Consider the following 13,379-nt stretch of genomic DNA (forward strand, 5'->3'; position numbering starts at 1 on the left):
ATCTAATGCTGCACTGGAAAATTAGAAATCTGTTACTTATTGCAATAGCCACTACCACAATCACTCAGAAAAGCTGTGCTTTGAATTTATCTATAAACTGAGCTCAAATAGAGTCAAGGCTGTAAGGTAAGAAGCTAAGACATGGCATTTTATTTGAAGAAAAAAAACGATGTACACTGTTCTCTTCTCTAGATGGGTTGTTGTCACCATAGATCCCCGAACCCTGCAAGTAAAACAAGCAGAAAGCACTTAAATTTCCCGTTAAGAAGAGAAAATATTTGGATTTTAATTCATGAAAGGTGTGAGACCATAACATTTCTTTGCTGTAACATTTCTTTATGCTGTAAAAAAAAATAAATAAATAAACTGTGTATGGTTTTCGTGTGCAAGTTTGCAAGAGATCGATGCAGTTGCACCGTATATGTATCCAGTTTTAAATGTCCCATCGAAGTAAGGCCACACAAACTGTGAGAAGAATCTGACTGACCCAGTTCTAAAGCAGACACCACTTTCCCCACCAACATTATCTCTGGATGTCTTCAGCTTGAGCCTGCCTGAAGGAAAAGTATAAAAACATTTCCTGCTCCAATGTGTATTAAGAAGAAGCCAGTCTTCCTAAGGTCTTCAGACGTGCTTCTCTAGTGCTTGATTTAATATGGGATGTGAAGTCAAAAATTCTAAATGAATTCAATATTGTGTTAAAGTTATGAAACCACACGAACTTCTCAAGCTGTTCTGAGAGCCGGAGCCATCAGTACGGACATCCCTGAGATATGATTTCAATAAATAGTTGTTCTGTCTCTAATGGGCCATTAAGCAGGAAATACAAGTACTCATTCCCATTTGGTCATCTCGCTGGTCTATCTGAGCTGAAAAACCTCCATACATAACAATCTCCCCACGGGTCAGGGAAGCCTCGGCTTCAGCTACCAGCGCATAATATATTAGGTGATTTCTCTTCATTCTGTGATTTAAGAAGGTAATAAAGATCTGTCAGTTCTCATCAGGAAAAGAGCAGCAGCTGGAAAAACACCACCCTGGGCCTTTGATCATGCTAATAAGTTGTTTAGTTACTGACTAGCAAAATCATTTTCTCTATGATTACTCTTCCAGAACCACCTGTGGGATGTAGGGTGCTAAGCTGAAGAGCTTGTCTGTCTTGTGTCTGCACTTGTCATTACATAGCATGGCTTTCTAACGTCATAATAAATTAACACCACCCAAAGTGTGACAACTTCGTTTTTCACTTTGACCACTAAAATATTGGGAGATAGTTTGCTGAAGACACTATATTTAATATCCACGGACTATGACCAAATGGTATATAACTAACTACATCCCGAGAATGATGACTGTGTTTTATTGCTGGCCTCGTTTGCCCCGTCTATGTGATTTGACTACGGTTTCCCTGTCGATAAGTTAGAGAAATCCTGACTACTAGAACTGGCTACAGTGATTGACATGCTGGAAATCGGGTATTATCCAGTACTGCAACCACCAGCCAAGTTAGCCAGAAAGTACTTGGGTTCAGAGCTGAAAAGAACCAACTGGATTTAGCAAGTAGGGGTCAGTCTTAACATTTGGTAGAGAAGTCTATGGCATTCATGCTCATTATGGGGGGCAGATAAGTGGGTGGGAGAGAATGGTGTAATGAGATGGTTGGTGAAGAATGAGGATGGACTGGAAAAGTTGGTTTAAGCAGAGGACTCGCGTGGAGCTCTGCTCAGCAAACCCACGATCTATCAGTGGGGCGCTAGGTTTATATCCAGCTTTTATTAGGTAAAAAGAGTAAGTTAAGCTGAAATTCTCTGCATTAAAAAAGCAAGCAACAGAGTGAGCGTAGACTGTGGCTCCTCAGGCAGAACTGGAATGTCTGTGGTCTTGACAGTGTAACTGTGACCCAAATGCAAAAGGAAATCATAAGAATTATAAAATCTTATTTTACTCCAAAAAGCTGCAATAAACCATAGCACTACAAAGAGGGTATCCTGTTAGCTAAGATTGTTCTGTCAAAAACAAACAAACAAAAAAACAAACAAACATGTTTTTGAACTTCTCAGTAATCATTTCTTAAAGCCAACTTTAGGTTCTGGATTCTAAAAGACTAAAAATGACATTTCAGATACACACTCTATATTTATACATAATGAAACTTATCAAAAGTTAAACATGGCTGAAATAATAACATTTTAATGCAGTGATTAGTCTGCTTTATTTTACAGATAAAAGCCAAGAAGCCTAAAAAACGATATGACTTAACTAAGTTTGCCCAGTCGTGACTCAAATAGGTCTAAGCCACCTTACTTTTTAAGCAAAATTCAAACTGAAGATATATCAGGATATTAAGGGTTATTCTATGTATTATAAAAACAGGGAAAATAGAACATTTTCTTTTTATTGGTATTTTTGTGACACAAAATAATTGTACATATTTACCACACACAGTATAATGTTTCTATTTATTTCTACATTGTCTGGTGAACAAATAAGAATAATTAGCAAAATGAAAAAAATCTAACAGTATGCCTCATTAGGGGCACTGAATCCTTTTCTTTGTATTTTCCAATTCATAAGGTACGTTCTTATATTTTGTATTACAATTCCGTTCTTTCCGCTCATTTTTAAAAGCGTTTTGTTAGTATCCTGTATGCTAGGAAATCTGACCCAAAGCATAGAAGGTTACTGTGTATTTAACACTCTTAAAATTTCAGATTTCTGTACAATTGTTCCAAAAGTTCCCTCCCCTATTGAAAATAGAGAAGACGGTATAGGAATGGTGTTGAGGAATGAAAGTGGTCTTTGAGGACTTAATTGTTGAAACCATCAAATTATTCAAATACTGCTGCCAAACTTTTAGAATTAACTGTAGGCCATAGGTTCTACAAACCATAAAAATCTTGATGATATGCTTGCTGATGTACAAAGAAACTAGGCCCCACATTTTTCGAGAGTTGAAGGTATGGACTGGTAATTCAATCCATGCACATCACAACAGTGGCCTAGCATAGAAGTGGCTGGTGTTGTGATTGTTGTCTTAGGGTTGGTACATGCTTTGGGAAATCCTCAAAGACTAAAAGTCAGACCAGGCTTCATATATCCTACTCAAACTCCCTGAGTCCGTTTCTGGAAGTAATAATTTCTCAAAATGAAGTTGTTTCTATGCTCAGCCATGCTCTATTGCGAGCACGGGGTAATTTCTTGAGAGCAGTGTTTCCTATGGCACAGTGCCAAGACTGGCTTTGCTTGTTTTTCATTAGCCTTTATCATGCTGCTATATACCTGGATCACTCAACCTCCGCCGAGGTGGCAGGCACAGCTTAAGCATCGGCATGATGCTATGAGTAGGTGGAACGCTTTTGTTCCATGAATGGCCATCTTAAATCCCTAAGCGTGATACCGTTCTAATGACTTTAATCGTCTAACAACAGTCAATTATCCGTTTGTAACATGGTCTGATATTAAACTGTTTACATCCATCTATTCTACCCTCCCTCTTTTCTTCTCTGAGAAAAGGCCTCTGATCCATCTCCTGCTCCACTCTGCATTTCCCATCTCTTCGTTCTTCAGGTCCAACCTCCAAATAAAACTGCTTGATAGTTTTCCACAGTTTCTGCCTTCCATAACAATTACCTAAGCCCAGGCCCATCCCATCCCTAAAACAACTCTAGCATCCTCTTAATGGTCTGCAGGACCCCAGGACTGCCCTTTCTAGTTCATTTTCTGTTGCTCTGAGCCTCTGTAAGTATCTGGTTTTCTCCATGTTTTTCTGCCATTTCTCTCTTAAGTATCTTGTGCTATTGCATTCATAGGATGAAAGTTGATTCATTCAGAAAAAAACAGCAATGCAAACTCATGAACTTCCACCCAGTCCGCAAGTCTTCAATCTTATCTTTTTGTTTTAATGGAATGTAATCCCTGTGCTTGTTTATGGAATACAATATGATCATGGGACACATGTGCACAATGGATGATGGCCAAATCTGGCTAATTGATATTTCATCTTCTTAAATACCATCCCTATATTTTATAAAATATTCGATTCTTATAATAATTTTAGAATCTATAAAACTGTTATAGAATACAGCTAGTCTACCATGTGATGCAATATTTTAATGAATTTCTCCCACCTATCCCTTCCTCCAACCTCCCAGCCACCCTTCAGAGCCTTACAACCTCTTTTCTACTTCCGGCTTCTACCAGTGAGTGAGAAAATGTGGTTGCTTTATTCCATTTCGAGTATTAGAGTCTTCAGTTTAAAGGGAAACTCTATCTTGTAAACCCTGAACGACTGGCGTTTAGGGACAAGATGAGCAGTCTCTACTTTTCCGTTTCAAACACTGAGCAGGGGCTTAAAATACATAAGATCTGAGCCGTTTGTGAGTAGACTGGTCGTTGGAGAATATGAGGTTCAGCTTTTTCATCTTCTAGGGAAAGAAACTGAGGCCCGGCCATAAAAGTCAAAATAATCTTTCTAAATTTAGAATTCCATCATGTAACTGTTTTTTAAGGCTGCCCATAGCTTTTTATGATAGCCAGAATGGATGCAAACTATCATTGTGCCATGCAATGCCCATTTAGCCTGGGCTTACTTTTCCAACTTTACTTTTTTTTCCTCTCCATTTTATTCCCAGTATACTTGTGGGTTTTTTTCTATAGGTTATTGCACATGGTTTCCCTTTCGTCCTTCTTGCTTGGGGTCCTAAGTATACTTCAGATATTTGATTACATATCACCTTCTACAAAAATGTGCCCTTAATCCTCTCAGGATTCCCAAACAAGCATTGCATGGTACCTGTCTGCAGTATGCAAGCATTGCACAGTACCTGTTTGCAGTATGCAAGCATTGCATGGTACCTGTTTGCAGTATGCAAATGCAGGGAGCAACCACCATCATTTGCAGACACTTGCGTCTTATTCATTGTTCCATCTCCATGTTTTAAGAATCTGACATTCGATATTCTAAAATGAATTATTTTTACTTTTAACCTGGCATGTACCTGTCAATTTTCCCATCAGCCCTCCTCCCAAAATCTATTTTCAGATTAGTTTTTTAAAATAAATGGATTCATTCACATCCTTCTAGAAGTCACTGAAAACCCTGAATGATGACTCTTCCTGGAAGCCCTTATGTTTTTACAGGAACAGAATTCTAAGTCATAGGAATGACTCTTCAATGCACAGAAGTTAACCATAATCATAGGTCACAGGAGATGTATGTGAGGGAAGGTCAGCTCCTATACCCTTCCCATCAGTCTCACAGGTGACCTACTCTTCACCCACACAAAGTACGACAACTCTGTTTTTGTTTACAGAACTCAGAGAACTTGTCTAACTCTGGGAAAAGTAAATTCTTACTATCTCACATAGCATAAATGCTGGGTCTATCACATAACCTTTCTGGTTTTATTTCAGGGAAGCAATGTTATGGAAGATCAGGATTTGTTGGAAATTGGAATCCTTAACTCTGGTCACAGACAGAGAATTCTACAGGCAATCCAGCTACTTCCAAAGGTAAGGGATGCTTCATCGGGCTCACTCATAAATAGCTTCTAACTGACGTATGGGCAAAGCAGATAACGGGATAGGCATGGGAGTACAGTGTTTATACACCCTGCTGCAGCCCATAAGAATAGTCTTAGGTCCCGCTGTAATCAGACACAGAAGACTACCACAAGCTTTACTTGGTGTTAAACTGACCTGAAAGAATGCCATATAGCCAGCGCTGCAGAGCAGTGGGACAGATTCAGAACATCTCTTCTGCATGAGTCCTAACTCAGGTCTAGTGACAGCTTAAAGAAGATGGGATTCATGTTGAGTTCAGAAATGTCCTTGGCTTAAAAGCTTCATGAATGGGAGAAAACTTTTGCTGGCAATACACCTGACAGGATTAATATCTTAAATGTATATTAAAGAACTAAACAAACAAAACCATAAACCCCCTAAATCAAACAACCCAATCAATAGATGGGTTAATGGAATAGAGAGGTAGTTCTCAAAAGATGAAGAGAAGGTGGCCAACGAGTATGCTAGAAGTGTTGAGCATCCTTCCTCGGCGTGCTGGATAGTTTTATGTCAGCTTGACACAGGTTAGAGTCTTCTGAGGAGGGAACCTCAATTAAGAGGAAACATCAATTTAAAATGTACCCTGACTAAAAGACAGCCATAAAGAAGATGCAGGGTAAAAGTAGATCAAGAATCCATCTCATCCCACTCTGGTTGGTTAGCATTAAGAAAACAAGCAACAACCAGTGCTGGAGAGGACATAGAGGAAAGAAAATATTTGTATACCATTAGTAGAGGTGTAAGTTAGCCCATTCACTGGCCCAAAGGTTCCTCATAAGACTCCAATTATCATTACCTAGTTATGTGACCAATAGGTGTGTGTTCGAAGAACTCTAAGTCAGTATACTATACAGATTTTTGCACACTGCAGCTATGGAGTCAGCCTGGTTATCCATTAGCATGTAAATTTTTTTTAGTGTTGAATATACATAGTATATATGCATGATAGAGTTTTGTTCACCATAACAAAGAATGAAAGTTTGTCATTATATGGAACACATAGGCGACTGAGATCATCACATTAAGCCAAATTAGATGTAGAAAGACATGTATTGCATATTTTCTTTCCTTTGTGGGTCCTAGAATTCTTTGTAAACTAAGGAGAGCCTATATCCACACATAAACCTGTGCAACATAAAAACAGAAGAGAGATATTGGAATGGAAGAGACTATCAGAAGGAATACCGGGAAGGTGTGGTCAAAGTTCAGGATATTCTTAAAGAATTTGTCTGTATAAGAATGAACACTATATGCAATGAATATACACCAATACATATGCTGGGGTGAAAGAGCATCATGTTCCATAAGAAGCAATTCCAAGACTTAGCCTCTAGAGCGCCTAAAAGGGAACTGCCTAATAACAAAAAAAAACATCATTTGGGAAAATCCAAAGTGCCCCATCCCGTCACACATTTGAAGTTGATAAGTTGGTTTTCCAGTCTAGATATGATTTGTCAGGCAGGCATCATTTTTTAGTAGAAACTGTGTAACCTAGCAACAGAGCTGACCTTACGTTTTCAGACAAGGCTTTAAGGGAAGAGGTAGGATGTAAGTACCAGTCTTTCAAGATAGGTAGGATTTTAATTGGTAAGGGAAGGGAAAGCACTTCAGGAGGCCAGAAGGAACTGTGTAATTACAGGTGTTACCCAGGCAATCACGTTCTGGAAGCATTTGGGAAATAATTAGTCATTTGGAATCCAGTGGGATCAGCACAACAATAGGAGTGCTCCTGATGCCGGTGGACAATATGGTTAAAATATTTAAGACGGTAAGTTTTGTGTGCATTTGCCATGGTTTCCAAGATCATCAGAATAGAAGAAAATGCAATGTGCTTAAAATAATGGAAAAGTGTGGCCTATAGCCAAAGATAAAGCAGAAAGAGTAACTTTCTTCTATTTGTACACGGCTAAGGAATTTGAATGTGTTTTGTGGGCATTAAGGAATGCCTATGCCTAGAATACTCTTCTGCTTACTTCTGGAGGCAACTTACCAGAGGAACTGAAGGAGAGAGAGAGAGAGAGAGAGAGAGAGAGAGAGAGAGAGAGAGAGAGAGAGAGAGAGAGAGAGAATATTAGAATGGAATCTGCCAGCTGAGAGGAAGGGAAGAAGACTGGAGCAGGTGAACTGTAATGGGGGCACCGACACTCATGAGCAATTGCTGGGTCTTCTCCTCTGTTTACCTCTCTTCCTGTCTAGGGAGGATATAGTCTCCCCTCAGACAAAAATAAATATTAATTACAGTTTCTTAGCAAGCGATCCGATGAAATTTGCCTACTGACAGTGAACTAAGTTTCTGCTGATAGGAAGTTAACACATTAGCAGATTCAAGGAGAGTCGGGCACACTGAAGAGCTTAATCATACAAGTTTCTATATTAAAAAGGAAAGAATGAAAAGTGCCTTTAGACTTAATTCTTGAAGTAATTCCCACAGGCATGTTATTCACTTTGCTACTTAGAGTATTATTTCCTTAATAAATGTCCACTTGCCTTCAGCCAGGGCTTGTACAAAACTGTATACAACACCCATTGCAGTTCCCACCCCTTGAAACAAGTGGGAGTGAATTCATTTATATCAGTGAATGGCCTCCGTACCATTATTTAATGTTCAACCCAGACAGTATCATTTCACTTCTCCTAAGAAACAGGGCCTAACCTGGAACCAATTCTTACTAAATTAGCAGTTAGAAATCTAACGTAACCACACACACACACCCCCCTTTAGTAAGCCTGCCAATGAATATTCTGTTCTATTATCATGGTTAGGCTACCTGAACCAATAATTCATTGATCCTCTCCACCCTGGACCATTCACTCACCTCCATTTCTCCCTCCTGCTTGCTCTCCACCTCAGCAAATGGATCTTCACAATGTCTGTCTCCACCAACCCTTCCAAACTAGGAATCAAATCATATCACACCAGACTGAAGCTCACCAGAGTGATTTTTCTAAGCCTTCAGGATTAAAAGAATGCCCTTACCTTGGCCTACAAAAGACAATAGGATATGTCATCCCTTTCCTACCACATGGTCATGTGTATCATTCTCTTCTTCTACACTCAAGTCAATGGCTTTCTCTTTGTTACACACAGTGACAAGCTCATTTCTGCCTTAGGTTCTTTGTTACTCCTTCAGATCCCCATACATCAGGAAGGCTTGGACTCAGATACGCACTTCACAGAGGCATCCCTGGCTTAACAGTCTCCCCTCACCAGCCATCACTCTCTTTGATAGTGCCTGCTTTATTTTCCTCACAGCACCTATGGCTACCTAAAGTTATATTGTTTATTTGTTGATTCATTATTTACCATCTTGCCATGAGGTAGCCAGTCCTAGAAGTTCAAGGACCTCAACTCCTTTGCTCCTTTCTATAAAGCCAACCCCTTGACAGTTGCTGGCCCCAAGCAGCTCTGCAAGAAATACTTGTGGAATAAGAACATGCAGTAATCTCTAATTTATTTAAGAGTTTCACATCTTTATCCTTGCTCCCATCTGAAGATACTGATGATAGTCTGTACATAAGCATCCCAGCAGCCGAGTTCACTCAGTGCCTTGAAACTTCCTTGTACTTCATCCCATAATATGACCACTAAAAGAATGCATGAATGAGTAAATAAAGGTTGTCTCATACATCACTCCAATATGTTTAAAATCCTGAACATTTCAATTTTAAGATAATTCTATAATTATCCATTTCATGAGAAATGCCAGGAGGGGAGGCCTTAACCTAGAATTGTTTGGAGAATAAATAAAGTGTTTTTTTTTTTTTTTTTTTTTTTAAGACAGGGCATTATCCCCATTGTAGAAAGCAATGTTATAGAAACAAGGCAAAATTAAGCTAATGCAGCCAAGAGGCTGGTGAGGAAGTCCCTACTGCACTCACACAAATGAGCAGAAGATTCGTAAGAATGGGCAGATTCATCCTCTGCCTCACAACAGACCGTTGCGATGCTTCAAATTGATGCTTTGCCTTTTTAGGTAATGAGCCCGGTCTTCAGATGGCTAATGGCATGGATATTAGTGCTGGAACATCCATCTGCATTCACTGAGGCTTTGCACTGCTAGAATCATTGGCAGGATGTCTCTTCATTTTATTCACACAGTTTCTGGCCTTCAGAATGTCTGTGCTTCTCATCTGTCATGAGAAGCGTTTCATAATCACTATCCGAGATGCCTTCACCACACACTGTATTTGGGATTCAATGAGGCTGCTCCCAAACAAAATGGTCTTCAAAGCACAACCCTGACCTGCTGGCTTGTTTCAAGGCATGCTTTATTTACACTCTGTTGATTCAAGTTTTGAAGGAAAATAACTCTTTTGGCAAGATCATTCCTGTAATTTGTCTGTTTTAATATTGAAATAGACACCAGTGCAAAAACCCACATGGTTTTAAACACAGTTGCCATATTCGTGGAATTGAGTACACAACATGTATTCTAACCAGACACCTTCAGAATAGAAATCTCACCGAGTCAGCTTCTTCTCCCATTAATTTGCCTCTGTCTTTTGTCTCTCATGGCCTCCAGCAGTAAAGCATGACTATCAGTTCTCACATAGTGCCCACTTCTTCCACCAGTCCCAAATTGGACTTTATTCATGTCTAAAAGTTTCCCTAAGCTTTTGAAGATCAAACTTCATCCTCTTCCCTTTATGGGAAGGGAATAATGCCAACATTTCCATAAGAAGTTTTATCCTCGCTTATATACTAGACACGATGTACTTTTTCTGTCCCTTAGACACAGGGATACAGGGAAATTATCTGCTCACTTATTTGTAACATAATTTAGCATATTATATTTATTATATAAATAAAATATAATATATTAAAATAATATATTTATTGTATTATAATTATGACCCTTTATTATTACCAAATAAGAACCCCATAAATAAATCTTTGGATAAACTTTTAATATGTTTTCCTTTTAAAGGGGTATAAGTATTCTTGTTCTTTGATAATAGAACACCTGAAAGTCAGATAGTCAAAGGATTTTCATTTTATAAAGGTATAGAGTGCTTTGTGTCAAGGCCCATATTATATCTTCTTAATCTCTCATCCTAAACTGAAAGTGTACCCAATCAAATCCATGCCTGACATGTCCTGGTCCCCCCCCCCCCATTTCCCTGTTTCATCTGCAAATGCTTCCCATTTCGCTGTGGCTTTCGGAATTACTCAGCAGCAGTCTGCAAATAGCATCATCCATCCCATAATTCTCTTGGGTCTGACTCAGTTCTGTGCTGTACCACCCAAATTATCTTTCCAGTCACCATCAGCCACCAGAACAGAGTCCCTGAGCCCCTGTCCATCCTCAACTGACTTCAGTAGCTCTGGTCTGATGACAGCCTGTTGACATTCTGTTCCTTGATCCCACCCCTAGCACTCTGCTCAGTTCCTCCTTTGCTTACTCTTGTCCTATAACTCAAACTCAAAACTCTCTGATAGCTAGTGTGTGTCATGATCATGGGACTCTTGACCATAATACAGTTTCCTACACTCACTGTCTGTTGCCCAGTCAAGGTGTTACTTCATCTTTACCATATAATGGAAACCCAAGTTCCAGTCATCCTTCCCATCCAAATCCAGTTTATTCGCCATCTGTTGTAGCAACATAGTTTCAATTATTTATTTTACTGAATGGTACTGTCTTAGTTCTGGTTTTATTGCTGTGAAGAAACACCATGATCACAGCAAGTCTTATAAAGGAAAACCTTTAAGTGGGGCTGGCTTACAGGTTCAGAGATTTAGTTCATTATTGTCATGATGGGACGAAGGCAGACATGGCGCTAGAGAAGTAGCTGAGAGTTCTACACCTAGATAGAGGAGAAGCAAGAAGAGAGTGACACTGGGCCTGGCTTGAACACTTAAAACATCAAAGCCCACTCCTAGTGACACACTTCCTCCAACAAGGCCACACCTCCAATTATGCTGCTTCCTATAAACCTGTGGTGGCCATTTTCATTCAAACCACCGCATTCCACTCCCTGGCCCTCATGGGCTTATAGCCAGATCATAATACAAAATGCATTTAGTCTAACTTCAAAAGTCCCCATAGTCTGTCACAGTCTCAACTCTGTTTAAAAGTTCAAAGTCTCTTCAGAGACTCTTGAGTCTCTTAATGGCAATCTCTCCACTGTTAACACCTATAACATCGAATTTAAAAAGCAGATCACATACTTCTAACATACAATGACATAGAATACACATTAACATTCTAAAAGAGAGGAAAGGGAGCGTAGTGAGGAAATACTGGCCAAAACAAAACCCAAAAACCAGATGACAACCTCCAAACTCTGCATCTCTGTGTCTGATGCCAAAGTATTCTTTACATCTCCAACCCCTTTCATCTTTGCTGTCTGCAACACACTTCTTTCTTTTGGGCGGTTTACACTTCCTGTTATCAGCTTTCTAGTGGGTACTCCACAACTCTGGCTTGTTCAACATCTTAGGATCTCCAAAGCGATCCAGTCTTTACTTTCATACAACGACTTCTCTAGGCCTTCATTCATGGTCATCCCTGACACACGTGTGGCTTCAGCAGCTTTCTTTAATCATGGAGGGAGAGTCCATAACCCCTTTCTTGTATCCTTGACTCTAAAGCCAGAACTGCATGGCCAAAACTGCCAAGTCCTGCTGCTTGTTAGGGCTGGAATGTAGCTCCTTGTTCAATTACATCTCTGTTTTCTATGATTTACTAAACGTTTGCCTGGCCTGGAACTCCCTCTGTAGGCCAGCCTGGCCTCAGATTCAGAGATCCACCTGCCTCTGCCTCCCAAGTGCTGCCATTAAAGGTGTGCACCACCATGCCTGGCTCTGAGCTTTTCTTTAACTCCTTTTCACACGTTGGAGACTTAGCTGGGTGGGGTCTTACTCCGAAACCACTACTCCCTTTATTCCACTTAGCATCAGGCTTCTCTTTAATCTGTTTAAACTTCGTAGTACCCCTTTTCCCTGCAAACTGTACATTTTGTAGTTTTCTCTTGTGCAGCTTACTTTGCATTATAGATCTGCTGGCTATCAATAACCATGTGACACAATCAGTCAACACTGGGCTGTTTTGAAATTCCTGCAAACTCAATCCAATCTCACAAGAATGATCTCTAGACTACATACTAATATTCTTCTCCTCTGAAACCTCTTGACCCAGGCCCTAAACAGTTCAAATCACCGTCCGCACCAGTGACTCCCATGTTCCTACTCAGATGACCCATTAAGCCCCACTTAAAATGTCCAATTGCCAAAGTGTTCCATATTCTTCCAAACAAATAAATGGTCCAGCCTAACACAGCAATACCCAACTCCCAGTACCAGCTTCTGTCTTAGTCAGTGTTCTGGAAGACATTTAATTGGGACTGGCTTACAGTTTCAGAGGTTTAGTCCATTGTTATCATGGCAAGAAGCATGGCAGCCTGCAGGTAAACAGGGTGCTGGAGAAGGAGCTTAGAGTTTTACATCTGAATTGGCAGGCAGCAGAGAGAGGGGAGAAGAGGGGGGGGTAGGGAGGGAGGGAGGGAGGGAGGGAGAGAGAGAGAGAGAGAGAGAGAGAGAGAGAGAGAGAGAGAGAATACTGGGCCTGAGTTGAGCTTCTGAAACCTCAAAGCCCACCCCCAGTGACACACTTCCTCCAACAAGGCCACACCTCAATAATGTTACTCTATATGTGTCTATGGGGGAACATTTTCATTTAAACCACCACAGGTACCCCACCTTTGATTGAATTAAATCACTGCCTTTTCTAACCTCACTAGACGAGTTCAAAAATAAAACTATTCCTATTTCAGGAGAAAAATAAGATTCTATATAGCTACATAACAAATTTCCC

At 40.0% G+C, this 13,379-nt stretch overlaps 1 protein-coding gene across 11 annotated transcripts in view; it reads left to right on the forward strand.

The window, feature by feature from the left end:
* Positions 1 to 13,379, forward strand: part of Anks1b (ankyrin repeat and sterile alpha motif domain containing 1B) — a 1,013,218-nt gene that overhangs the window by 682,132 nt on the left and 317,707 nt on the right. For all 11 annotated transcript variants that reach the window (XM_076919966.1, XM_076919965.1, XM_076919964.1 and 8 more), the window contains one exon: positions 5,413 to 5,511. In XM_076919966.1, the coding sequence (XP_076776081.1) occupies positions 5,413 to 5,511 (99 nt within the window). The remainder of the gene's footprint in view (positions 1 to 5,412; positions 5,512 to 13,379) is intronic.

The sequence above is a fragment of the Arvicanthis niloticus genome, chromosome 22, assembly GCF_011762505.2.
Source record: "Arvicanthis niloticus isolate mArvNil1 chromosome 22, mArvNil1.pat.X, whole genome shotgun sequence".
Lineage (NCBI taxonomy): Eukaryota > Metazoa > Chordata > Mammalia > Rodentia > Muridae > Arvicanthis > Arvicanthis niloticus.